The sequence below is a fragment of the Phacochoerus africanus genome, chromosome 8 (genome assembly GCF_016906955.1).
Source record: "Phacochoerus africanus isolate WHEZ1 chromosome 8, ROS_Pafr_v1, whole genome shotgun sequence".
NCBI classification, from domain to species: domain Eukaryota; kingdom Metazoa; phylum Chordata; class Mammalia; order Artiodactyla; family Suidae; genus Phacochoerus; species Phacochoerus africanus.
The window spans coordinates 75,672,364-75,699,604 of record NC_062551.1 but is presented as its reverse complement, the minus strand read 5'-3'; the positions used below and the strand labels follow the sequence as shown (position 1 = coordinate 75,699,604).

The following is a 27,241-nucleotide window of genomic DNA, read 5'->3' as shown; positions in this document are numbered from 1 at the left end:
AGAAATCTTGTTCTCAAGCTTTGTGTTCCCAGACCTAGCACTGTGTATCTTGCATGTACTGAGGGCTCAGTAAATATTTGTCCAAAAATGAAGAATTTCCATCAAAACTAGCCTTCTGTGCCTCCCTGGCCTCCAAATTAATTACTAATAATTCACTAACATATGTAACTCTATGCCATGTAACAGAACCTTGCTACATACTGGGACACATCCATAGCCAAATAAAATACAGCTTTTCTCTGCACAGGAGAAAATTATTCAAATTGTATTCATCTTTCACTCCAATCACTCAATTAGGGCACGTCCCTTGTTGGCGGCTTTAGTGAGCAAAGTAACTATTTTCCAGCGACTGTCCTCAGGTGACCTGTCTAGACACGTCCGGGGAAAAACAATCTAACATTCTCCTAACCCCAAAGAAATCTCTGACGCGCAGGACGCGCTGCGTAGAAGGCCCAAGGCGAGCTGGGCCGCCTGCGAAATGCCTGCGAAACGCGCAGGACCGGGGAGTGAAATCTGGCGGCGTGGCGCCCGGCGCAGGCTCCGGTGGGCCGGGCTGCCCCGCGGGCGCGGGCGGGGGCCGGGCCGCCGCGGGGTCCGCCGGCCAGCAGGGGGCGCGCGCGCCCCGGGCCCCGCGCCGCCCGCCCCGCCGCGCGCTCGCTTGCCTCCCGGCCGCACATGTGTTTCTGTTTTGTGTTGTAGCATTTGTTCTGGAAGCTCGTATTTACATTTTAAGTGTATCTGGTGAGTGGGCTGGAGCCCTCGTCTGGGCTGGGGGGGAAAAAAAAGCCGTTTGGTTCGTCTTTTAGCCGCTCTTTCTTTTTCTCTCCGGTTTCGCATCACTCCAACCAGGTAGGAGCTGAAAATGAAAATCCACAATGATCAGTTTGCGGGGTCTGGGAAAGTTTTTTTTTTTCCCCTTTTTTTTTTCTTAAGAGGGGAAAGGTAGGAGGAAAAAAACTGGGGAAGGGGGGTTGGGAGGAATTGAATGAATAAAAAGGGGAAGGAAGGCGGACCCACGTGGTTTAATCGGAGACAGACAGAGATCCCATTGTTCAAAATCAATTAAAAAAAAAAAAAGAAAAGCAGACAGGGCGAAGACGCAGGGACGCTGGGGGAAAGTAGCGGTGGAGCGGGGCACTTTGCAGCCGGAATCGCAGGGATCCGCTGAGCTGCATGCTCCGGGAGGGGCCGGGAGAGAGTTGGGCACCATTAAAGTTTAATTTTTGTGTCTGTGCGAGCAGGTGTTTTGGGCTGGGGGCCGGCTTTATTCGCGCCACCTCCCCACTGCCCCGCGGGGGGCAGCCCACCCGGAGGGATTCGGCTAATTAGAGCCCTAGGTCGGAACCCCCAGTCTGAAGCGGAATTGGGGGCTCACGCGGGGGTTCGATAGAATTGCATTTGAGTGGGCTTGGGGGGGGGGTGCGGAGACAAAAGCAGCAGGTGGGGCAGCCGGGGAGGAGGGAGTTCCTTCACCACCCGGGGAGCCAAAAGGGGATCTTTGAAGTGTCCCGAAGCCTCCTCTAATTAAAACCCAGGAGATCAGAGACTCCCTCTTGCTTTCCCTTCACTTTTTTGGGAACCTGGCTGCAACTGTGATGCGATGTAGGCAAACATAACTTGAGGATGGGCCGGGGCCTCTCCATTTTTTTTCTTTCCTTGAGCGGATTGCAGTCGGGGACCTGGGCTCCCGTGCGGGATTCCCCAGAGGAGGCGCGCCGGGGCCCGGGAGGGGCGCGATTTCCTCCCGGCTCGCCCCCTCTCCGCCCACCCCGCGGCCGCCACTTTGGGGAGGGCAGGGGAGGAAGTGGAGGCCGGTGGCTCGGCTGGCTCCCCTCCCCCCGCGCAGTTTATAACCCGTCCATTGTGCGCCGCTGCCCCGTGTCTCCTCCAGCGCGACCATGCCCAGGAAGAAGGCGGCGGCGGCCTGGGAGGAGCCGAGCTCGGGCAACGGCACGGCCCGCGCCGGGCCCAGGAAGCGCGGTGGCCCGGCCGGCAGGAAGCGCGAGCGGCCCGAGCGCTGCAGTAGCAGCAGCGGCGGCGGTAGCAGCGGCGACGAAGATGGCCTGGAGCTCGACGGGGCCCCCGGTGGGGGCAAGCGCGCCGCGCGGCCGGCGACGACCAAGGCGGGCGGCGCGGCAGTGGTTATCACCGAGCCGGAGCACACCAAGGAGCGCGTGGTGAGTGCGGGGCCGGGGGCGGGGGTTGGGGGGGGCGAGGGCCGCGGCGCGTCACCGCGCGCGTCCTGACCGGGGGCGGCAGGCCCCGCGCAGGCCGCGGGCTGAATCATCGCCGCCGCCGCCGCACAACAAAAGGGCGCGGGGCAGGCGCGGGCCGGGGCCTACCCGACCCCCGCTGCCTCCCGCCCGCGCGGCCGTTGGCCGTTGGGGCGCGCGCCCCGGGCCCCCCACCGGGGGAGGGGCGGCCGGAGCCCGCGCCCGCCCGCGCGAGGGGGTCATGGCCCCGCCCCCGGCGCCGCTCGATCCGACTCCCTCCGCCTCCCCTCCCCCTCCCGCCCCGGGAAGGGAGACTTTTGCAAGTTGTCTCCGGCCGGAGGCGGGGAGGCGCGCACCGGGCGCGGGGCGCGGCGCCGCGTGCCCTCGGCTGCCCCGGACCCCCCAGAGCAGGCAGTGGGCCCGGGCGCCCCGGGGGAGGGGGCCGCCGGCGGGCTGCGGGGAGCGACGGTTCATGCCGGGGCTTTGAGGTTCCCGCCGCCTCGGCTCCGGCGCTCCCGGGGGGCGGGGCCTGGCGGCCGCCGCGCATGCCCCATGCGGCCCTGCGCCGACTCGCGCTGCCGGGGAGGAGGGGGAGGCGGGGGTGGCGGGCGCTGGGGCAGGGTGCGAGGGCGCATGCTCCGGAGAGGCTCCCCCTGGAGGTCGGGCAGCCCCCCCCACCCCCAGGGGGGTTTGGGCTTTGTTCGACTCTTGCGGTCCGAGCGTGCGGATGCTTGATATGGGCTCTGTGCGGTACTCCCCCGAGGCAAGAAGCATCTCCGTGGTCTGAATGAGTTTCAGTTTGCTCCTTAGAGTTGGTCTTCAAATGTTAATTAAGATCGTGGCCAACTTATGTACCTGCAAAACCTTGCGGAGCCAGAGCTCTTAACCTGGGATCAGATGCTCAAAAGCCACAGGTTTAGTGTGGAACCTGTCTTTAGGGAGAGGGCCACAGCTTTCACCAGATGCTCCAATAACTTCAAAAGAGTAAGAACTTCTGCTAAGGGTCTAGAGTCTGATAGCCTCAAGAGGTCTTTTTCTCAGTACCTTTTCTCCGTGCTTTCCTCCCGAGGATCTCAGGCAGTGTTTAAATGGTTAAAAATACTGTGCTTCTAGGTCCACTTTGTAGATGAGAAAACTGGGGCACAGAGCATAAGGGCCTAGCTGAAGATCACATGGGGCTAGATTTCCACCGCGCTCAGGTTTTCTCTGATGTCATCCTTAACGCCTCTGCAAATTCATGTGAAAATGCCTTACAACTGTCCTCTCAGTGGAAAGGATCAGATGATGGAGGAGGGTGACGTGAAGGAGAGCCTCTATCACTGAAATGTCTTACCCAGGGTTGGGGACCCAGGCCAGTGCCAGGGCAATGGCCACAGTGTTGCGAAAACAGCACAGGAAGTGTTTCCTCTTAACAAATGTGGGGGGCCTCGGGGGCCTCCGACATTTGCCCTCCAATCACAGTGTTAAGAGGGAACTGAAAAGAAAGGCCAGCTGGGGCTCTGCCTCTGCTGTATTGTCTGGGTGTTTCTAGTCCACCTGTTAGAGCAGTGATTTTAGTTGTCAGGAAGTAAAAAATTCTTACTCTGCTGCTGAGACTCACCGAAGAAGATAGTCACAGAGAGAGTGCAGTGGACTGGCCAGCATGCCATCCTAGGCTCAAGGCAGGTGGGAGACAGGTCCCAACAAAGGATGCTTCTCATGGAAAGCACACACCTCAAGCTTCAAGTTCTTCTTAGTGTCCATTGGTCCAGGCTCAAGGCCAGGCCCATGCTGCCCTATCGCCTTCTCATTGCCTCGTCCTAGGTGGGCATGGCCTTTGGTCCTGGGTGTATCCCTGGCTCAGGTTCCTGGACTCCAAGGGAAGCGCCTGGTAAGCAGTCATGGGAATCCTGTCTGCTGCCACAGGCCAACAGCCGTCCCTAGTTTATTCCAGAAAGAGGCTTTTTACTGAGAATTTTGCAAGCCTTGCCACTGTTGAGGGCTGTTGGAAGGAGGTTTGTGTGAGAGCATCTGCCAGGAGTCGTCTGAGCTGCGCTGCCTTCAGTCAGTGCTGTAGGTGTTGGGCTTGTGAAAGGTGACCCCCAGTTGCTGGGATGGATGAGGGAGAAAGTTGCCTCAAGGAAGAGATGTGTATTTTTATGAAATACTCTTGGGATTTCAGTCTTGGAAAATGCTCTCTCCAAGGACCTCACGTTTCTCTGTAGTTACATCTGATGAGCATTTTTATGATCCTCTGGGGTCGATGCAGCCTGAATTCCCTGTGAACTTAATAAACCCATAGGTAAGACAAGCAGCCTTGGCTGAATCCTAGAAGACAGGTGAGCAGTCGAAAACTGTCCAGGTCTTTGTAGTTCTTCAGTGTTGGGTTGCTCGGGTTTTGTGGACCCTGCGACAACCCAGTCTTTTCCGAAAGGACCGAATAAATACAACTAAAAACTGAGCATGAAGCCTGTTTGAGTTGATAGTCCACTGGGGAATCGTTGTTGCTGGCATGATTCTGAATGGTCTTCCCTCCACCGAGAGCAGCCTTCTTAAATGGATAGATGGTAAAGGTTGACTCTGGCCTCACAAACATGCTTCTTGCACTTGGGCAATAATTCAGAAATCACTTTGGTCCAGAAACCCCATTTTGTTGATGGAAGACGCTCATCGCCCGTTTCTGCCCTGGCTGTTGGTCTCAGCCAGCTTCCGTGACCAGGTTGTTGCAGGCAGCCAGGTGAAATGAAGCTCCCTCATCCTGTTGGGAGACGGGTTTTCTCAGCTTTTCTGCCACGTGTCTTGCAGACACAGGTGGTACGGCTGCTGCCTTCATCCCTAAAACAATCTCGGCCCATCTGCAAAGGCCCGGTTCCACCTGGGGGTCCCACGTCCTCTGGCTCTCACGGCCCTGGCAGCTGCCCCTGGAGTCCTCTGGGTGGAGCCACCACACACCTGGGTGTGTTCAGGTCTGTAACAGAGAGGGACAGGGGCTGTGATTTTAAGAGGTGTCAGGAGTTCCAGTCCTTCCTTGAATTTTTAATTTCATAGAAGGTGGACGGAAGAATTAAGTTAGAAATAAAGGTAAGCAGCCTACAGTCACAAGGTGCATAGGTAAGAGCATCTAACGTGTGAGGAAGTGAGGCCCAGGACATAAAAACCCAAGTAAGGAACCTTTTGCCACCCTCCTGGGACTCAGACCTCTGTTGCTGGGTTAGACCCGGTTTCCCACACACGCCTTGTGTCAGAAACAGAAAGCTCGGCGTTTCGTGTAAATGCCCAGCTGGCTGATGGGCCAGTACCCACGAGCCCCTGACCTCCTGGGCAGAGGCCGGCATCTGCAAGTCACAGGGAAGACGTTAAACCCTGCTCGTGCCCAGGGTACTGGAGGCAGTTCTGGCAGGCTGGGTGTGGAGGGTGTCACAGTGATAGCAAGTGCTGTGACAGCATAGGGGTCCCCTGCCCGCCGGGGGACCAGTGGGGGCAGCCTGGCCTGAGGTTGCCATCATTCTGCTGCTTTTCCCCACCCATCTCTGGCCTGGCAGCTCATCCCCTGGTGCCTGAGTTCCCTCCTGAGTCTCTGCTGCCCCTGCATGCGGACCTGCGGGGTAGTGGAGAGTAACTCACTGATGGGGGCTGAGACCCAGGCGCGCCTTCCGCCCGGAACCTGACAGTCCTCTGATGCTTTGTCCCCGACGCTAGACCTACCTGTAGAATGTTCCCGCCAGGCCTGCCAGTTAAACCAAAAAGGGGAGATAACCGGGGGAAACTCGGCTCCCATTCCAGTAACCCGAGGCCGTGGGTGCTGGGGCTTGGCCTACCCTGACTAAGGTCATTCTCTGAATAATTAACGCAGCGAAGTCACTCTCCAGCCCTGGCTGCTTTGTCACCCCTTTGCGAGCTGACTGTGGGTGTGCCCGGTGGATGGATGCGTCCCCCAGCCCTGCCCACGTGGCTGAGCATGGTGGGACCGGTCCAGGGCTGGGGTGGCGCACAGAGTCCCCTAAGACGTGGAATCCCCACCCCCACCCCCCCGGGGAAGATGTGTTCCTCTCACTCACTGCACTGGGTGGTCATCACCACCCAGAGATTAGACCTGGATTTGCAGCCCTTGGGTCTGTTTTTTCTTGGTGCCTTCCAGGAACGCTTTGGTGAACGGAAGGAAAAACCCCTTCTTTGCTTTTCTTGTCCTGGGAGGATGAGGTGTAGAGGGTGAAAGCAGAACGGGAAGTTAGGCTTCCCCTGCCTGGGCGGAACTGAGTGGGGACTTCAGAATTGAACCTGTGACTCAAAGTCGACCTTAAAAAGTGTCCCAGGCATCTTAAGAACCAAGGGAAGGCTGAGAACAGAGTGAGTGCTGCCTGGAATTGGACAGTGGCTTCTTAAAGTGGAACGTGTTCCCCGTGACAGTGAAAGCTTGTAGCCCTAGTGACGGAGGATGGAGGCCGAGGGATGCCAGTGGGGCCACTCACCATTGGTCCTCTGTCCCTCAGCCAGCAGCGAGACTGAGCCCCTCAGAGGCTACCCTGGTCAGACCGGTGCAGCCCCACCCAGGTCCTCCTCCCTCTGGTGGAAATGAGCTCCAGGCTCTCGAGTCCCGGTCCCCCCCAAGGCTCCTGGCCATACAGGCATCACGCAGGGAGGATGGGAGTGTCGTCGCCGGGCAGAGAAGCCACGGGGCCCCCAAGGCTTCAAGTCCACGTGTGGCCTGCTGTGCTTGCAGCCTTGGCCCCGAGGGCGATGGTTTTCCCACTCACTCCCTGTGTGACACGGTGGGCCTCTTGGAAATACCTGTGTGAGGCAGTTGGCAGCGTGGCGGGGAGGAAGGCCCCTTGGCTTCCTTTGTGGTGCTTTGCCAAAGATGTTTTAAGAGAGAACCCGAAGGATAAAAACGAACGTGGGCTTAACCGAGGAGCTGCCGGGGCATCTCAGGTTCCGCACGTTCAAGCGGCTGCCGAGGTGGAGGTGAGGCCGGGCCCCTCCGTCCACGGGTGAAAGCAGGAATGACGACTGCCGTTTCTTTGTTTCCTGCTGTCGTTGGACAGGTTTGGGAAGCTAGAAGAGCATCGCGAGCTAATTCTTTTTCCCCTCTCTCTCTGTCTCTGTAGAAACTTGAAGGGTCTAAGTGCAAAGGGCAGCTTTTGATTTTTGGGGCAACCAACTGGGACTTGATTGGTCGGAAAGAAGTGCCTAAACAACAAGGTATGAGCCACAGTTTCTAAACCCATCCGGTGCTGCTACTGATTGTTTCCTGTGTGTTAGGTGTGTGGTGTGGCTCTGGTGACCACTGCCAGGTAGGTATTCTCAGCTTTTACAGCAGTGTTCGGCCAGGCTGAGTGACGTGCCCAAGGCCACACCAGTCTGGTCGTGGGGCTGTGTTCAAACCCAGGTCTTCGGCAAGACTTTCACTCGACAGCTCTGCTCTTGAAAGAAGGTTGGGATTAAATTGAAGGATATAAGTCATAGCCTCAAATGAGCACCGACACCTTTTTTTCCTTCTTGTGTCATTTATTTCCATTAAAACGAAGAGGCTGGTGTTGTGGGGATGTCAGACTCCCTCAGTATTTGTCACGTGTCAGATGGTAAACTTGTTAGACGTTTCAGAAGAGTCCCTGTTCCTTTGCACACTGTGAAATTGCTGTGGGAACTGGTTTGACGGAGCAGGTAACAGGTTGGGGGAGCAGAGATGTCCCAAGAAGTAACTTAGTCCCCAAAGGCTTTGAGAAAATGGGTGTCTTTCCTCGGGGGAATACCAGCCCATCCAGGAGAAGGGAGGCTGGCCCTTTGCCACGTTTTATGGCTTCTTGATCTCATTTGGAAGGATTCCCGAAGTACTTTCCAGCATCGCCTGGTGAACCAGTGTTTGCACACTGACACTCCCCAGGGCCTCAGGGTGGGCCGCGGAGATCCTCTTGTTCTGAGGAAACATCAGGCGGGGTTTCAGCGGCACCCAGGGTCCAGCTGAGACAGAAGCAGGCTCGAGCCGTTGTCTGCTGTCATGGAAAGTGTCCAGTCTTCAGGACCAAGCTCTTGGCCGAGCTGCCTGCCTGGTGTCACCTGGAACCTTCCCGGGAGCTGTCACCTCAGTCTCCCTGCCAGTCCCTGCGCATGTGTCCCGTTGTTGCCTCGAGGTGATCTGTAACTGAGTGGCCCACCTGCAGTTAGAGACACTGCAGAGGGGGAGGTAGGTGCCACGGGGAGAGCAGGGCTGCGTCTATTATTATATAAGTAAACCAAAAAGAAAAAAGTGTTTTTAACAGCCACACTCCTAGCATGTGAAAGTTCCCAGGTCAGGGATTCAATCTGAGCTGCAACTGTGACCCACAACACAGGTGCAGCAATGCCGGATCCTTTAACCCACTGCTCCAGGCTGGGGAGCCAACCTGTGCCTCTGCAGCAACCCAAGCCACTGCAGTTGGATTCTTAACTCACTGCCACAGCAGGAATTCCTAAACAAGATTTTTTAAGTGTTTTTCAGGCATTCCTGTCGTGGCTCAGTGGTTAATGAATCTGACTAGGAACCATGAGGTTGCAGGTTTGATCCCTGGCCTTGCTCAGTGGATTAAGGATCTCGTGTTGCCATGAGCTGTGTAGGTCGCAGACGCGGCTCGGATCCCGCATTGCTGTGGCTCTGGCATAGGCTGGCAGCTACAGCTCTGATTAGACCCCTAGCCTGGTAACCTCCATGTGCCACGGAACGGCCCAAGAAATGGCAAGAAGACAAAAAAAATTTTTCCAGTATCCTTCAGCTCTCGGGGACCTTGAAGCCAGACACGAAGGGAGGGAGAATTGGTTTTCCACTGGTGCCAAACATGAGGGAAGAGGATTTTTCCTTCCCACCCTGGTCTTCCCCGGTCCCTCCCAGCCTTGAAGTGTGCCTTCCTTCCTAGAGGGCCCGTAGCCCTTGGGTGCCCAGCACTGAGGACCGTGTAAAAGCAGCACCACTGCACCCGAGGCGTCCTTTGGTTTCAAGATGGCTGTGATTCGTGCTCCACCTCTGACGAGGACCAGGCCAGGGACCGCCACTGTGTATCTAGTTTGACTTGGATCCCTGCGCGGGTTCCTAGGGCGGCCCTGAGAATTCCTGCCTCTCACCAGCTGATGGCATCTTGGGTGTTGACGTTCCTGGAGCTCATGCAGTGGGCAAACGAGAGCATCTTCCCACGTGTGAGATGGGTCCACGTAGCCACGCTGGGTCAGCCAGCGTGTCCCTGGCCCCTTTGCCCACAGACATGGTACATGGCATCCATGCCACCATGACAGTTTGCCTCCAAGATGAATAGCCCTTAGCACAGGTGTGAAGGCTCTCGTTTCTCATTCGCTCTTTCCCAGGACATTGCCAGGTCTTCTTTCACCTTTGGGTAGTTAGAGGGGTGTCTTCAGGTGAAGCTCAGGGCTGTCCCCAGTGGCAGGGAACTTCCCTCCTTTTCCTGACCTTCCCTGTAACGAAGAGAGGCCTCGCCTGGCGCCCTCTGCTGGTGAGGTGCCAGCAGGGCGGGCACAGTTTGACAGACTTTCCCACGGAGCCAGGTACTTGATAGAGAAACAGTGGCCTTTCAGTCTGTTCCTGCATCCAGATCAATCTGACACAGTTGACTTGGCAGCAGCGAGCATTTCATAATAGTCATCACAGACCTAGAAACAGGCTCGTTTTTCTGTTCTTGAGAGTCCCAAGCTGAGAATATTCAGCCAAAAATTGGCCATGTCCTGTCCACTAATAAGGTGCAGAGGAGGTGGCTGTGTCTTTTGCCACCCCTCCCGGGCTGAGTGCCTGCTTTGCTCCAGGCACAGGGAGGCCCCTGCCCTTGGGTTGCAGGAAGGCCCTGGGAATTCAGTAGGATAAGTAGTGTGACGGGATTCACAGGGCCTGGGGTGAGGAGTTAAAAGGTGGGAGTGGGTGGGCAGGGCTTCTCTAGTGGGGGCTGGATCTGAGGTCTGAAGGACAAGCAGGGGGCAGGGAAGGGCTTCTGGGGAAGCAAATTCATGGGCAGAGCTAGGGGTCATGACCTGGCCGGCACAACAGGACCCCTGAGAAAGACGGGGACGGAGATGTGCTGGCGTTGGGCAGAGGGCCCGATAGCTGGGTGCGGGGGTTGGGAAGGGGCGGGCCCTTTAGAGGGTGGGGACGCTTGGGTTGGCCCCCAGAGAGCCTTCTGGCTGCAGGACCCCCCACCTTCAGATGGAGGCCTGGGAGGGAGCTGCCGCGACAGGGGAGGGAGACTCAGGTCTGATGCCTGCTTTTCTGGGTCGGTCCCATCCCGAGGGGCTGTGGGTGGGAGGCACCTGCCTTTTGGCTGCCAGTATGCAGCCATTGCCCGTGGGTCTGGGCCAGAGACAGAGGTGGAACAGGGTCTTTGGCGGCTGACAGGTCCCCTCTGGGCCCCAGGCACTCCTGAGGGGAGGGGGTACCTTACACGGGGCTGGGCCTTTCCGGCTGGGGACGGTCAGGGCAGGTCTTTGCTCACGCCAGGTGTCTGATGTGTTCTCTTCCCAGCTGCTTACCGCAACCTGGGTCAGAACTTGTGGGGGCCCCACAGGTATGGGTGCCTGTCGGGGGTCCGGGTGCGGACGGTGGTTTCGGGGTCGTGCGCTGCCCACAGCCTGCTCATCACCACGGAAGGGAAGCTGTGGAGCTGGGGTAAGTGACTTGCGGCCAGGGATCGGGGGACTCACGGAGCGGGGCCCCTCAGGGTGGGCATCCTTCCTTGGTCCCCTGGCCCCAGCTCCTCTGCCCCGTGAGCACACCCCCCTCACTCCTCTGCCACGTTTTGGTCCAAATCCTCTTTAAACAACCTTTTCCTGAATGAATCTGGCTCTTTGCGATACCAAGGTGTCTAGAATTGAGTTCCTATTTTGGGCACTTTGTCCCCCAGCGCACAGCACCCCCCGCCCGCGGCACAGTGTGACGTAGACCTCTGTTCTTGTCGCTTTAAATGCCACCAGCTTTTCTCTCTGCCACGTCGTGACATCAGCCCGAGTCTCTGCAGTCTTGTTCCTGTTTCTTCTTCCGTTTCCCCAGACAGTGGAGTACTTTTTCCAGAGATGATCAGCTGGCCCCCCTGCTGGCCCCCCTGGCCTGGGTGCGGGGGCTTGCCCTTCAGCTTCCCTGCCTTCATGGTCCCTGCAGAGGCTTCCTCGCCTCGTGTCCAGTTTCTCTTCTTGATCAGTCCCTCTGGTCCTGTCCTGGCTGAAGCTGTTTCCCCCACACCCTCTGGTGGCTCCTGGACTCTTCTTCACCCGGGGGGCGTTGGCATTTGTCCTCACCCTTTGTTTCTGGTCCTTTGGCTGGCTCTGCGTCCATATGACTGCATTTTTATTTCGGGCTGTTTGAACCATTTTTTGCAATCTCATGAGCGGCTGTACCAAAGTCCAAATATATTAACATCTGCTGTCTTCCCTGCACTCTGCTAATTTTGTAATTCTGTTGAAAAAAAAAGCTAACAAGTGTGTCTGGCCCAAATTTAAACTTTGTAGTTTCTTGGTGACACGCTGACATTGCCACGATTTTCCTTTTCTCCCAGTTGGAGTTGTGTCCCTCCCCCAATGCCCCCCCTCCGCAGAATGCTGCCTTCTGTGTCAGAGTTTCCAGCTTCCTGTGTCTTTCCTTTTTTTTTTTTTTGTCTTTTTAGGGCCACACCCACGGTATATAGAAGTTCCCAGGCTAGGGGTTGAATTGAAGCTACAGTTGCCGGCCGACACCACAGCCACAGCAACACCACATCCGAGCCAAGTCTGTGACCTACACCACAGCTCATGGTAATGCCCCATCCTTCACCCACTGAGTGAGGCCAGGGATCAAACCCGGGTCCTCATGGATACTAGTTGGGTTCATTAACTGCTAAGCCACAAAGGAAACTCCCTTTCTTTTTTCTTTTTTTTTTTTGCTTTTTTTAGGGTCACATCTGAGGCATATGGAGGTTCTCAGGCTAGGGGTCGAATCAGCTGCAGCTGTCAGCCTACACCACAGCCACAGCAACACCACATCCGAGCCGAGTCTGTGACCTACACCACAGCTCATGGCAATGCCAGATTCTTAACCCACTGAGGGAGGTCAGGGATCAATCCTGCATCCTCCTGGATACTAGTCGGGGTCTGTTACTGCTGAGCCACGACAGGAATTCTGTGCTGTCTTATTTCTGATCTCCGCTGAATTTCTCTTAACATGGTGCTTCTAAAAATGTCCCCTGGGCTGCCCTGTGGGCAGGGAATGATTCAAAAACCTGTGATCTCACCTGGCTCCAGAGGAAAGATGTACCCATGAGCAGGCTTGCCACATTAGGGGGCACCAGCCAGCGGGGCTGTCCCTAGTCCATGGTGAGTCTCTGGAAGGTACAGTACCCAGGACAACTCATGTGGTTTGTAAGTCAGGAGGTCTACACCTGCTGGCCACTTGGCCTCTCACATTTGCCAAAAGCTCATGGTTGGTGCTTCTTTAAGGTGCCTTTCACCGTGAACTTGGGCAGTTTCCATTAAAAGGTGGTGTCTGGGAATTTCTGTCGTGGTTCAGTGGTTAACTATTATCCATGAGGATGCGGGTTCGATCCCTGGCCTCACTCAGTGGGTGAAGGATGGGGTTTTGCCATGAGCTGTGGTGTAGGTCGCAGACCCCACTTGGGTCCTGAGATGCTGTGGCTGTGGCCTAGGCCGGCAGCTGTAGCTGATTTAACCCCTAGCCCGGGAACCTCCGTGTGCTGCCGGTGTGGCCTTGAAGAGCAGACTCCGTAGCTAAAATAAAAGCTGGCGCCTGCCGTCCCCCCAGAGCTCCACCATCAAGGTTGAAAGATGATTTTCCTCTTGTGACGACAGCCGGTCACACCTTCTTAAGCCTTGTCCACGACAGTCGGGGCTCATCTTTGGGGCTCTGCCCCCCCTCTTTCCTGAATGCAGGGTCAAAGGTCTCATTGTTGGGGAGGCTGCAGAAACACCCCCTCCCCTTCCCGAATTACCTGACTTTCTGGCCCGGTGTAATCTCCCAAAATGTTCAGTGGCAAGGGTGCTTCCTCTCTTGGTTATAGAGGAACCAGGGGGAGGCCCAGCCCATGGGAGGGTCTAGTCTGGGGACTCTTGTAGGCTGTGATGAAAACCAGGGGAGGTTCAGGGATGCTCAGCCTGCTTCTGGTCCCCCAGCTCCCCACGTCTGCTTTGGGCTGAATGGGGGTGAGGGAGGGGGCTGGCCGGCTGGGCTCCCGGGGCCTCCTGCCCCGATTTTGCACCAGCACAGCCCCAGAAGCGGAGGCAGGCCCGCCACAGGGAGGGCCTGTATTCAGAGCAGGCTGGCCTTTGACCCCCCCCTGCGGTCCATGGCCAGGTGGGCTTAGAAGGAGAGACGAGAAAAAGGGTCCGTGGTGGGTGCTCAGAGCCCTGGGGGAGCCAGACTCCTACTCAGCAGGTGTCACGGTCTTAAAATACCTCTCGGAGTGAAGCAGATGAGGGGGTCGGTGTCTGGCAGGTGTGGTGAGAAGTGAGAGCTATGAGTTTCCACGAGCCCGTCTGCTTGTGTGTTGCACCCAGGCCTGACCTGGTCTCTCTGCCTTTTCCTGAGGGGGCAGAGAGCTGGTGGAAGTGCTGCGTGGGTGCCAGCCGCTGCCCCCGAGGAGAGGGTCAGAGCGGGTGCAGGTGAGGTGGTGGCTGGCAGCTGCCCTCAGAGGTGACTGTGGGGACAGCCCTACCCATCTTCCAGGTTACCCGACCCTGCTTGGCAGCCTCGAAAGGCTGGCACTGCCTGAGGTGTTGGCCTTGCTCTCTCACCTGGTTTGGGTATGGGTTTGCAGGGCACCTTCTGGGGGCCCAGACTCAGCCCTGCGGCTGCCCTGGCCGCCCACCCTCCTCCCCATGCAACCCTGTTCCTCACCCACAGGGCGAAATGAGAAGGGGCAGCTGGGCCATGGTGACACCAAGAGAGTTGAAGCCCCCAGACTCCTTGAGGGTCTCAGCCACGAGGTGATCGTGTCCGCGGCGTGTGGGCGGAACCACACCTTGGCCTTGACAGGTAAGGAATGGCCGGTTCCCTGAAAAGCCATCAGAGGCCAGACGTCCACCTGGGGTGGGGGTGGGGGGAGGTGGGGCTGCCCCCCCACTGGATCAGAAGGTCCGACGCTCCAGGAGCCTCACCCACAGGTGCAGGAGGCCCGGGGCCGAGGATGGGTGTCTGCTGGGAAATGGTTCTGCCCTGAGCGGCCCGCCCCACGCCCTTTTGGGAGAGTCTCCCTAGCATTCTTTCTGGCAGAGGAGCTGTTTTTATTATGCTTGAGCTTTTGATTCCAAATCTAGTTCAGAACGCCCAGCATTATTTTCCCTTTTGTCATGAATGTCATTCTTTTCCTTCCAGAAACAGGCTCCGTGTTTGCGTTTGGGGAGAACAAGATGGGGCAGCTGGGCCTTGGCAACCAGACAGACGCTGTTCCCAGCCCTGCACAGGTACCCGCCCTCCTCCCCCCTTTGGGGCCTCTGTTTCTCTTTTGTGTTAGGTTTTCTGGGGGGAGATCAGCCAATTGCCATTATTTGAGTTACTGAAACCCTTGTAAAAGCAGCTCTCAATGCTTTGAATGGAGCAGGTTTAATATATGGTCACAATTGAAGAACGTCCTGAAAATAGTTTTTTGTTCCGACTGAAATAATTGGTTCCAGAGGCCTATTTTAAGCCTGTTTTATTCCACAGAAAGTGGAAATCATTACGTGGATGTGATTTGTCCCTACTTGCAGGTACTTTGAGTGTTGACCTGTAAAAAGTCACCTGCTAAGTGCTTAGAATGCAGGAGGTAGGGAGTTCCCTAATGGCTCAGCTGAGTCAGGTTCTGTGTGGCTGGGGTTCGATCTCTGGCCTGGGAACTTCCACATGCCATGGGCGTGGCCGGGGGAGGGTAGCAAATGGGAGGTGGGTCGTCTCTTATTCCTGAGAAACTTCAGAGTAAGTTAAAGGGGTGGGATTTATGCTTAAAAAACCAACTACTGATAGGAGGCAGCAGGAGGCCAGTGAGTCTGATGAGGGGAGGGACTCAGATTTCTTGGTCTTAAAAAGGGACCGTGGCCAAGTGTACTTTCGGTTTCTTGGGAGGATCTTTTTTGCTTTTTAGGGCTGCACGTGCAGCATGTGGAAGTTGCAAGGCTAGGAGTCGAATCAGAGCTGGAGTTGGCGGCCTACACCACAGCTCACAGCAACACTGGATCCTTAATCCATTGAGCAAGGCCAGGAATCGAACCCACATCCTTATAGATACTAGTAGGTTCGTTACCCTGAGCCACAGCGGGAACTCCCTTGGGAGAATCTTTGAGTGGTGCTGTTTTGTCAGCTCAGCAGGGAAGTGTGACGGTTGCCAGGGTGAGCAGGGCCCAGGACGAGCCTGGGACCCAGCGCCCCGTCTCCAGTCTCATCACCTTCCCTGATTTCCTGAGGTGCCTTGTGGTTCGCGCCCTCCAGTTCCCCCAGCTGGGCTTTCCCAGACTGACTAGTTGCAACATTGAGTCTTCAAGTACTTTCTCAGATTTGTTTCCAAATCCCATGTGAAATTACTCAGGGCCTTTGCTGTCTTCTTCTGTCTTCTTGTTTCAAACCATTATATTTCTTATTCACACCTTCAATTAGACTCATTAGCAGGCAGCTCTTACAGTAGCAAAGAGAGTGTAAAACAGTTCATCTTACTGGTGGGCAATAATGCTTGTAAAAGCTTTTCTTTTTCAAGTTGCCTGACATCAGCACTGGTGACTGAAGTGCGCCTTGGAGGCTAAATGTGACTGTTTTCTGTTTTTTTTGCCCTCGTACCCACGCTGGTCAGTTGAATTTCACATTCACTGGGCACCAGAACATATGAGGCCTGGTGTTGGGCATTTTAAGGGTTACAAAGACTCAGGGACATCATTTGCCTGCCTTTGAACTTGACTGGGAGGTGTTTTCTTTACTTTCTCAGCTTTTGCCTTCAGCGTTGTTGGGCCCATTACAAATCCTTTGTAGCCTAGTAATTGTTTCACACCAACCTGTGGGGAGGTAGAGACTTGATCAATCCTTTAAAAAAAAAAAAAGTCTGAAAGTCTCCTGTCTTTTTTTTGCAGATAATGTACAACGGCCAGCCAATTACCAAAATGGCCTGTGGGGCTGAATTCAGTATGATAATGGACTGCAAAGGAAACCTCTATTCCTTTGGGTGCCCTGAATATGGTCAGCTGGGTATGGAAGAACCTTTTTTAAAAGCTCTGTAATCTAACTGTATGTCTAGAACCAGAAGGCGGTGTGGGGCTGCACACACATGATAGAAATGTGGGTAATTGATCGCAGATAATGGCCTCGGTCCATTAAGTGCATGTCTCGTTGAGTGGCCCAGCGTGTCGTGGAGTCTTCCAGTGACTTCATGAAAATCAAGGCTTGTGTCTGACAAAAGATTTTTTTTTTTCTGACATGGGAACTCATTTTTATATGAAAGGATTTAAAAAAAAATTTTTTTTTTAATCAAATCACCTTCATTCATTTTCATATTTAAAGATTTGCCTTCATTGAAAGTGAGAAAATGACACCAGAGTAAGGATGTTCTGAAAACTTGGGCCTTGGCCGTTATTCCAGGGCCGCCATGATGGAGCCGGGACCCCATCACAGTGGGATTCCCTTCCCGATTTGTGTCCCAAAGCAGAATACACTCCTCCAAAACACATTTGTTTGTATTTCATCGAATAGAAAAGAAAAGCCGAGAAAGCAGTTCCCGCTACTTGTTACTGAGTACTCCGCTCTCTGGAAGTCGAAAGTGCTTCTCGGTCCTGGTTCTACAAGGTCTCCATTTTCTTTTCCCATCTGACACCCAAGTGTTGTTTCCTCTGGTGTCTTCCCACCTCCTGGCTCCTTCCAAGTGGGAGGTGAGGAGTGGGCGCCCTCTGCTGGCTCCTTAGCGGCGTGCCACTCCGGATCCTCGGCAGCCCCCGGATCTGGGTTGCCTGGGTCTCCGCGTCATTAAGAGCAGGCAGATGGAAGTCAGTATAAATAGAACGAGGAGCATCTTACTGGCCTTTAGACTTCAGGGAACAGTGACTTGGTGAAACTAAATATACTTAAGTCAGAGTGAATAAGAAAGAACAGCCCCTCTGCACATCCAGTGTTGGTTGCCAGGGAGTTGCCAGAGACTGTTGGCGAAACCGTTTCCATGGCCACAGGCCCTGGAGCTTTCCGCAGCCCCGGGCAAAACACCGGAAGGGAGTTTCTGGTCTACTTCCAGAACTGTGTGCAGCCCCCCTGCTGCCTGCCGCTGCCCCAGATCTGCGGACAGGCAGCTCGTTATGACAGGTAGATTGTCCTTCAGGGACATGAAATGACCTTGGTGATGATGCTGATGGCTGGCGTTTATGAGCAGTTACCGTGAGCCAGTCCCCCTTTAAGCACTTGGTACGGACTCTCATTTGCTTGGTTTACACTCAGTTGTAATAGGTATTTCATGAAATTGGTTTGATTTCTACATGTAGAGTCAGTTATTCTTCCCAGCTTATTTTAAAAGGGATTTTCAGGCCTTCTCTTGTGGCATAACGGGTTAAGGATCTGGTGTTGTCACGGCAGTGACTTGGGTTAGCGGTGGCCTAAGCCACTGCAGTGGCACAGGTTTGATCCGTGGCCTGGGAACTTACACATTCCAGCGGTGCGGCCAAAGGAAAAAGATGGCTTTCAGTCTCATTGTCCAAACCCAGAGACGTCCTTTCAGAGTTAGAACGTGACCTTGGTGCCCTGCACCCGCTCAGCCCCACTCTGGCTGTCATGTGCTTACTGGGTCTGGCAAGGCAGAGACGAGGTGGTTTTGACAACCACGGCGGTCTGTCAGGTTACCGGTAATTCATACTAACACAAGTCTGGGAAATAGTGCTGAACGTTTTGGTCCATTCTTGGCCCATCCGGTGCTCCTCAAGCCCCCCCCCTCCGTGGGGCTCAGGAGGCCATTCCTTTGGATCTGCAGCCTGCGGCCCAGCCCCAACATAGACACACATGCAGAAAATTGTTACAAAATTCCCCTGTTTCAGAAAGCGTCCTGGGGTGTTTCTTAGTCTGTTCTATTTGGTTTTTTAAAAATAGCTGGTTTCAACCCATAATATGGATTCCTTGCCCCACTAATTGGGTCATTGCCTCAGACTGGAGGACACTGCCTTGGTCGACTGGGGTCTCCGGGAGCCCCCGACTGGCCCACTGGGCAGGTGCTGATGACTGGCTCTGTGGTGGCTGCAGGACACAACTCGGACGGGAAGTTCATCGCCCGGGCGCAGCGGATAGAGTACGACTGCGAGCTGGTGCCCCGGCGGGTGGCCATCTTCATCGAGAAGACGAAGGACGGCCAGATCCTGCCCGTCCCAAACGTCGTCGTTCGGGATGTGGCCTGCGGCGCTAACCACACGGTAAGGTGTCAGTGCTCCTGGCTTTTCTTCTGGCTTCCTGGGCATCCTGCCCCGCCCCCAGGGCTTTGCACCATCAGTTGTCTGGGGGCATTATTCTCACCTGACGTCTACAGACAGAGCTAAACTCCAGGGTTGGGAGTCGAGCTGTGAGCAGTGTTTCTGCTTTTGTCTTTTGTCTGATAGAACCTGCAGACATCCTGTGGCAGAAAGACACTATGGGGGGGCTTGAATGGACTTAATCATTGAGGGTGTTTTCTTAAAAGGTCCCTCTAGACAAATGGCAAGAGGGTTTTTGCGTATGCATCTTTTTATCTTAGTTCCCTCTCTGTACTTGTGTGGCCTGGAAATGCCTGAGGGTCAGACTTGTTTTTCCTTCTCTCTTGAAGTGCGGTGGGGTGGGGAGTCCAGAGACAGGTTGGTCTCCTGTGTGCAGCTCAGCAGCTGAGTGACCTCAGGGCTGGGACATCGCAGTCTCCCCCAGGCCAGCAATGGCTGCTCACACGTGCAGTGAGGGCAGGAGAAATAGATCTTATTTAGGCCTCTGGCGTCAAACTGTGTTAACAGATTGTACCTTCACACAGTGCAAACATGAGACATTTTATTGTTATATTATTTAGTCTTTTTAGGGCTGCGCTGGCGGCCTATGGAAGTTCCCAGGCTAGGGGTCGGATCAGAGCAGTGGCCGCTGGCCACAGCCACGCTGGATCCAAGCCGTGTCTGCGACCTACACCACATCTCATGGCAACACTGGATCCTTAACCCACCGAGCAAGGCCGGGGATCAAATCTGCATCCTCATGGATACTAGTCAGGTTCGTTACTGCCGGGCCACAGTGAGAACTCCTGTTACCTGTTATTCTTAATTGAAGTATAGACGTGTTTGTTTTGGTGTCCTGCAAAGTGATTCAGTTTTATAAATATATATTCATGTGCTTTTTCAGGTTCTTGTTCTTTATAATTTATTAAAGGATACTGAGTGCTCGTGCTCTTCCGTAGGTCCTTGTTGTTTCTCTGTTTTATTTGTAGTAGTGTGTAGCTGCTAATCCCAAACTCCAAACTTCAACCTCCCTCTTCCTCTTTGGTAACCAACCATCGGTTAGTCTTCTACGTCTGCGACTCTGTTCCTGTTTTGTAAGTTCACCTGTGTCGTGTTTTAGATTCCACCTATACTGATATCATATGGTCTTTCTCTTATTTCTTTTCTATGTTATTGAAGTGTAGTTGACTTACAGTATGTTAATTTCTGCTGTACAGCAAAATGACTCAGTTATACATAGATACATAGACCCATTCTTTTCCACATTTCTCCGTTTTCTCCATTTTATTGAGGTAGGAGTGATTTACCATGTTGTGGCGGTTTTCGCTTGATGGCACAGTGACTCAGTTCCGCATGGACACAGTCCTTTCCGGATTCTTTTCCCACATAGATCTTCACCGACTGTTGGGTAGAGTTCCCTGTGCTAACAGTAGGACCCTGCTGTTGATGCATTCTGTGCATTCTCTGACTTTCTTCACTTAGGGTGATAGCCTCTGGGTCCGTTTATGTTGCTGCAAATGGCATTATTTCATTCTTGTAAACGGCTGAGTAGTATTCCATTGTATGTCTTATCTGTCAGTGGACACTTGGGGTGCTCTGTGTCTTGGCTGTTGTGAATAGTGCTATGAACATAGGGGCGCATGTAAGAAGATGGGTTTTATTTTATTTTTGTTTTAATTTTTTTTTAGGGCCGCACCCACAGCATATAGAGGTTTCCAGGCCAGGGGTCTAATCGGATCTACAGCTGCTGGCCTACTCCGCAGCCACGGCAACACCGGATCCTTAACCCACTGAGAGAGGCCAGGGATCAAACCCATCAACCTCATGGTTGGATTGATTTCTGCTGTGCCACAACGGGAGCTCCCAGAATGTGGATTTTGAATTGTTGGCATGTTGAAATGTGCACAGCACCTGTGACTGGGTGGAGGTGACCTGGGTGGACCCATCTGCAGGTGGACCCAAGGCGGGCGGGGCTTTTCTCCTGGACTCTGCCTGCGGGTTAGTCAGGATCGAAGTAGGAGTGGAGCACGTCGGCTGCTCTGGAGACAGAGCCCTCGTGCTGCTGATGGGGGGCAGGGGAAGGCTCATGACGGAACGATCGCAGGAACGGGAAATAGCAAACATCCTCTCGAGGCCGTGCCGGCCGCCGGCGCCTCCCCCATTGGAGGAGGCTCATCTTGGGTGTTTCTGCCCTTGGTCCTCAGCCACTGGCACAGGCTCTCGGGACAGCGGAGACCCCGCTGATTCCCTGTTGCAGCCCTGCGTTTTCTGTCTCCTGCAGCTGGTCCTGGACTCCCAGAAGCGCGTCTTCTCCTGGGGCTTCGGTGGCTATGGCCGGCTGGGCCACGCCGAGCAAAAGGACGAGATGGTCCCCCGCCTGGTGAAGCTGTTCGACTTCCCCGGGCGCGGGGCATCCCAGATCTACGCCGGCTACACCTGCTCCTTTGCCGTCAGTGAAGTGGGTCAGTGATTCCCCGGCTGGGCCTCTGGAGGACGCGTCCAGAACGGACTCGCGGTTTCCTGCCCTGGCCCCTTGCTCTGTGGCGAGTCCCGTAGCCCTGTCCTACTCAAGACAGCGGGACCGTGGCTTCCTCAACGTCTCGGGTTCTTTGGATCGAGTGCTCCTTGTCACGTATGCCAGGCATTGTGCCCGGCGGGTCTCTTCCTTACCTTTCTCCTGGGTGTTGCTGAGAGGAGAATCCTGCCCTGGAGGTGATGGTCTCAGTGGGGACCTGTTTGTCTTTCCCAGGTGGTCTGTTCTTCTGGGGGGCCACCAACACGTCCCGGGAGTCCACCATGTACCCCAAGGCCGTGCAGGACCTCTGCGGCTGGAGAATCCGGAGCCTGGCTTGCGGGTGCGTGAGTGGGATGTCTGTCCTGCCTCCCTCCTGGGTGCGGTGGACGCACTTGGGCCCTCCCTGTCGGGGCGTTGGCCCCGGATTCCAGAGTCAGGAGGGGCGGGAGGGCTGTGCTTACCTCGCCACGGCCTCTGCAGAAAGTCACCTAGAGTGTTCCCGGCCTGGCGTGTGCGCTCTCGCTTCGGGTTCAGAATTGCTGTTAGTTAGGAGGGAGTCTGTTACTGCGACACGCGGGAAAGAAGGAAGTGTCCCAAGTCAGTTCTAAGTTTGTTTGGGGGACGCCTGTGGCGCTGTCTGGCACTTCCCGGTGAGGAGTTTGCTGATCCAAACCACCTGCCAGGTCGTGCGGGAACGACGGGGTGGTCGTTGCGAGGATTGATGTGGCTTTTGCGACCTTTAGCCCCGCCCAAGTTACTGGCCGTCACGTTCCACCCGCTTTAGAATGAACTCTGCTTTCATCCTGATTCGGTGTCTCCTTTCCCAGTGTGTGTGTGCCTCCAAAAGTGACCCCCCTCCAGGAGCCCCAGAACCCGAGTGGGGGTGGGGAGGGAGGGTCTGGGGTCCTGTGGTTCCTGGGGCCCAGGGCTCTGCAGCTTGGGCCTGTGTGGGACAGCATTTGGGGTTTGAGCCCGTGCCGTGTTGTTTGGAAACGGAGTTTTTAACGGGACTTGCTGGATTTTAACACCAGTAGGTCACAGCCTGCACTCGGGCCGGGAGCCCACAGGCTGTGGCCCGGGCCACCGGGTGGGTGCAGCGCTGATGGGCTCTGCCTCTGCAGGAAGAGCAGCATCATCGTGGCCGCGGACGAGAGCACCATCAGCTGGGGACCATCGCCCACTTTTGGGGAACTGGTAAGCTGGTCCCCGCCAGGCAGAGGCAGAGGCAGAACCCGGCCTGGGCTCCCTGAACCACCTCCTGAAAATACGCAGAAGGAAAGCGGTCGTGGGGGGATGGTGGTTCCCTTGTCTCCTGAGGGTCCGCAGTATATCCCCTGACGTTTGGGCCCCTCCAACTGTCAGTTACTCTCTGCTCATCATGTAGTCAGGAACGTCTCTCCTGTCCCTGGTGTTAAGCGGAAGGGGGGGGGGGCATCCCGACCCCCTGCGTTTTGTCAGCTGTAGTCGTGGGGTGGCGTCGAAAGGAAAGAGGGCAGTTTCTTGTCCCTGCAGGAGGGTCTTGGTCACCAGGAACAGCGTGTCCTTTTAAACCGCATGGCCAGTGCTGACCACGTGTCCCGGCTTCCTGGTTTCTAACTTCTTAGGTCATTTGCGGACATTCCTCCGTCATTTTTCTCAAATGAGTTTGTCTGTGTTCCCTGCTTTTGAGCTCAGTGGCCTGAGTGATTAGAACCCACGGCCCTCGGTTTTCCGCCCTCACTTGGCCTTCTCAACCAAGGGCCTGCTTCTTAGTCTCTGGGCTGTGGTGAGTCCTCACCGATCAGCAGCTTCATTGAGAACAGGTGGGCTCTGGAGCGCATCCCGACGGCCTGCCGCCTCTAACGGCAGTTTGAGCGTCAGCCTGGCTCTTTTAGTTCCGCTGGGAGCAGGTCTTGTTCCCTCCCCTCTGCTTTCGTGGATGGGAGCTGACGGGGAGCTGCTCCTCGACCCCCGCCCCGTCTCAGGGCTGGAGGCCAAGGGTGCCATTTGCTCAGGGCTGTGCGCACAGGTGTAGTCTGGTGGCTGCCTGGGGCTGGGTCCCCGGGGCCTCCAAGCCCCTGGAGGATCAGGCACTTGGTGGCCATGGTTCCCTTTCCAACTGGTGACCCCAGTTCCCTGAGCATCCCCTGTTCACCTCGCCAGGGCTACGGGGATCACAAGCCCAAGTCTTCCACCGCGGCTCAGGAGGTGAAGACGCTGGACGGCATTTTCACGGAGCAGGTGAGCGTGGCGCCCGGGCATGGGCGAGGCCAGGGTGCCAGAGCAGAGTTGGGTGTGCTGCTCAGTCAGCTCGCTTTTGGCCTCTGGTTATCGTGGCCCTTTTGAGCCTAATCTGACACCTCCTTGTGCTGCTTTCCTGTCCCTGGGCTAAAGTTTTCTGGTGGTGGGTGACAGGGAGGGCATAGAGGCCAGCTGCCCGGGCCCTGTCACTGCTCACCCTGAGGGCCGTCTGCCAGGGTCCAGCCGCAGCAGGTTTGTTTCAGGCCATGCATCAGCCACATCTGCTTTGCACCTTCACCCCGAACTCTCTGCACCATTAGGCTGCGGGGCGAGGCCCCTGGCTGTTAGCCCGCCAGGCTGCCAGCCCTTGTCACGGAAGCACAGGTGGGGCTTGTGCCCTCCTCACACTGGGCAGGATTGTGGTCCAGAAAGGCAGAGGGAGTGGGGGCATGGTCCCTGAGCCCCCACCAGCCTCTGCCAGCAGTCAGTGTCCAAACCCTGCCTGCTGGGCGTCTTTAAATCTCGTCCCCTGTGGCAGCCTGGAAGCAGGCTGGCAGGGTGTCGGTGGCAGGTCACCTTATCACTGGTGGTCTTCCACTGAGGGCTTTTTTGAGCTTTTTTTAGGGCGCCTCCGTTTTGATCCCAATACCGACCCCATTGGCCAGCGCAGCTGCTGGGGTCCACGGCGTGTATTGTGCTGGTTGCCCCAAGCGCGGTGCGGGTGGAGCTGGAGCGCCCTTGCCCACCCACACTGGTTGGTCCCCAGGTCGCCATGGGCTACTCACACTCCTTGGTGATAGCGAGAGACGAAAGTGAGACCGAGAAGGAGAAGATCAAGAAACTGCCAGAGTACAACCCCCGGACCCTCTGATCTCTCGGAGTCTCTCGGCTCCACCTCTCGCGGCAGCTGTCATTTCCATGTGCACTGGGACGAGAAGTCGAACGAGGAATTTGTAAAAAAGCAAAGGTTGACCGAAGGTGCATTTTTGTTAGACTCCCTGAAGTTCCGTTTTATAAGTGATTCAACGTCAACTACCTTTTCTGTATGCTTTCCAAAGTGTTTTTTTTTTTTCCTCTTACTGTTTAATTAAAATATTTGCTCATAGTTGACTTACCATTCCTACAAAAGAGGCAGAAACTTTGAGCAATCTAGGTTTTTTTCGGTTTTTTAAGTTGTTTTTCCTTTTGTCCCTTCTCTCAATACATTTCTCAAAACTCCCCTCTCCGGTTGTGATGAGCGATGTGATCCAAGCGGAGCCACCACGTGCTCAGAACAAAGTGTCCCTTGGGGGAGCCGGCAGCACCTGAGGCAGAGACGTCCCCGGTGGTGGATCTCCATCCAAAATCACACCCGCGTGCTGGGAAGCATCTGGGTCACTTCTTTCCTGCTTTTCCTTCTAGACCGGCTGAGGCCGCGTGTGTTCCGCTTCTCCCCTTGGCTGCTTGTAAGCCCCACCGCCTTTTGGCTGCGACATTAATAGAACCTGCCATTTCCCCCCTGGCGGGGGTCTCGGATCTGTGTTTAGCCATCTGTGTTGACTTTAGCTGTCAAAGAAGTCCAAGTGGAAATCAGGTGATCGTGGAACCAGTGGGGACTTGGGCGAGGGTGGGCAGACGTGGGGACCGTGTATCTGGTTCGAGATCCAACCTGAGGGCTCCTCGGAGCTGGGGCTGCGTCGCCAGCAGTTGCCGTTAGAGCTTGACCAGCCAGCAGTAAACAGTGCGTTCCGGAGTGAGTCCTTGCAGAGAAGGATCAGCCCTTTGGGTGACCAGCCTTTTACTCCCCCCTCCGCTGGATCCTGCTGGAACGACTTGGTCTGTTTCGGAGGCTCGGGTCCCTGTTCCGTTATCCCAACTCTCTCGTCACGTTGGCTTGGCTGTGCTACCAAATAGTTGGGATTACAGAAGACGTCTCCCTTCCCTGCGTCGGCGCAGAGGCTGTGACCACCACCCCAGCTCCCCCGCCAAGCGCCCTCTGCCCGAGCCCGTCACCGGCGCTGCGCTGCTCTGCGCAAGTTACGAGGTGCCTTTCCCGGAACCCTCCTCTCTCTTGGACCCGAGAGAGGCGACAGCTCTGGCTGGGCTCTCGCTTTCGAGAGGGTCTGGACTGGTTTGGGTGCTTTAAAATAGATTTTTAGTTCAGTGGTGCTTCTGGGGGAGATGGGGGTAGAACTTCAGTGTGAGACTTGGGTGGATGGGAAAGTTAAATATTGGTCTTTTATTTTTCTTTTTGCTTTGCTATCGTTACCACTTGTCATTGTCTTGATGTTAAAATGCCAAAAATGACCTAGTCGTCGTTGCTTTTCCCCACTCGTATCCTCCCCCTCCTTGCGCTTCCTGACAGTGGCTTCTGCCTTTGAAGGCCGTGTCCCAGTATCTGTCCTGGCCAGTCCCAAGGCCTCACGGGAGGAGGCCGGCCTGCGTCTGAGATTTGTCTGGCTTCATGCTCGTCTTCTCTGTCCTGTGTGTATAGTCCAGGGGAGGAGCTTCTGCAACTTCAGAGCTTCTGCTAAACTAACCTGATTTGTCCAAATCACCCAGAATTCCCATCTCTGATTGAAGCTTCCTTACATAGAACCCCTCGGTTTTCCCGGACAGACCTCTTTCCTGGTTCAGGCTTAGACGCATATGCTCCTTGTCCCCTCGCAGCCTCCCTTGGGTTGCACAGTCACTAGGAGAGTCAAGGGAGCGGTCACCCAGGTCCTGGCCTTGCAGGAGCTGTCCTTAGCCAAGCGGGGCTTTGACCTTCAAGCAGACTTGTCTGAAACCCACCAGTGGCTCTAGGACCCCTTGTCTGGGACCAGAGCAGAAAAGCATCTTCCAAGTGGAGATGGCCCTCTCCTCTCCCGCAGTCACTCTGTTGGGCTTATTAGAATTTTAAAACGAGCTGCCTAGTGGGGAAGATCCTTTAGAACAAGGAGTTGGGGTCTGGGGAGAGGTCGTGCGCTCCCAGAGGAGGTGGCAGAGCGGCCTGGGCTGGGGGGTGCACGTGGTGTCGACCCCTGGGGCACCTGAGTCTTCCAGCTCAGGAAGGAGACGGGGCCAGGAGGCTTGGAGTGAAGGGGAGAACCCAAGAAGAGCTTGTGATTTGGTCGAAGGTGCCTGGTTTAGTGCTGTAATTGTCTTTTTATATATATATTTCTTGGAGTAAACATTTTAAATAAACAGCATCATTGTTTACTCTGTTCGGCTTTTGCACTTCTTTTTCATCGGAACAAACACAGCACAGCTTCCTGCGCGCGCCTCCTGCCCAGGGCCCCAGGGGAGCCGGTCGCTTCTAGGCTTCAATTTCTTGGCTTAAGCCACGCTGGGGTTGGGCAGCTCTGTCCCCTGAAAGGTGCCCCCTTGGAGGAGAGGCTTCAGCGTGCCAGTGGCCCAACTCAAAGCAATTGTTCCTTCTCGTCACACGGGGCTGTGAGGATGAGACAAGGCACGGAACACCTGCATAGTGCCCTCAAACGCGATCCGCTCCACCTCTGCCCACCTCGTCTTCCTAAGGGGAGCCTTATTGGCCCTTCAGCGCTTGTCACAAGTGGCACCTTACAGGCAATTTGGCAAGCTGTCCACCGGGGGGCTCCAAGAAACCAATCCAGGCGTTTTCTGTTCAGCCCACATTGACGGCCTTTGCTCCAGGCTTCTCCAGGCCATCAGCCACCAACATTCCAACACTGGTCCCCATTTGTGGCGCCTCTGGCACCCAGCTGCTTTGTTAGATCAGCCCCTCCTGTCAGACTTCCCTTTTCCACCTGGGGGCTGCCAGAAGCTTCCCATGGGCAGGAGAAGGGGAGGGGCGGGAGCGTCTGTCGTTAAACCTCAGGGTTATTTGCCTTAACGGCCACTTTGTGCCATTAACGCGGGGATGGGCAGAGGTGGAAATGGGCAGCTCAGGGTCCTGGCGTGGGCATTTCCTCTCCCCTTGGCCTTAACG

The 27,241-nt window shown here is 55.5% G+C and overlaps 1 protein-coding gene across 3 annotated transcripts; it reads left to right on the top strand.

The window, feature by feature from the left end:
* Window positions 1-668: 668 nt before the first annotated feature.
* Window positions 669-26,498, top strand: RCC2 (regulator of chromosome condensation 2). 3 transcript variants are annotated; one of them, XM_047792094.1, is made up of 13 exons: window positions 669-741; window positions 1,892-2,177; window positions 7,298-7,391; window positions 10,684-10,827; window positions 14,047-14,178; window positions 14,518-14,606; window positions 16,236-16,350; window positions 18,376-18,542; window positions 20,860-21,040; window positions 21,328-21,433; window positions 22,215-22,287; window positions 23,236-23,313; window positions 24,080-26,498. In XM_047792094.1, the coding sequence occupies exons 2-13, from the start codon at window positions 1,899-1,901 to the stop codon at window positions 24,182-24,184; spliced, it is 1,563 nt and encodes a 520-aa protein (XP_047648050.1). In that variant the 5' UTR covers window positions 669-741; window positions 1,892-1,898; the 3' UTR covers window positions 24,185-26,498. The 3 variants fall into 3 exon arrangements, with proteins under 3 accessions (XP_047648050.1, XP_047648048.1, XP_047648049.1); XM_047792092.1 differs by having other exon boundaries at window positions 702-849; XM_047792093.1 differs by lacking the exon at window positions 669-741 and having other exon boundaries at window positions 1,796-2,177.
* Window positions 26,499-27,241: the final 743 nt, after the last annotated feature.

Bases quoted from the DNA above. Each gene is read 5' to 3' on its own strand.
- RCC2 (XM_047792094.1), top strand. From the start codon at position 1,899: ATGCCCAGGAAGAAGGCGGCGGCGGCCTGGGAGGAGCCGAGCTCGGGC. The intron at 18,543-20,859 runs GTAAGGTGTCAG...TGTCTCCTGCAG, and splicing joins CCTGCGGCGCTAACCACACG to CTGGTCCTGGACTCCCAGAA. The intron at 23,314-24,079 runs GTGAGCGTGGCG...GTTGGTCCCCAG, and splicing joins ACGGCATTTTCACGGAGCAG to GTCGCCATGGGCTACTCACA.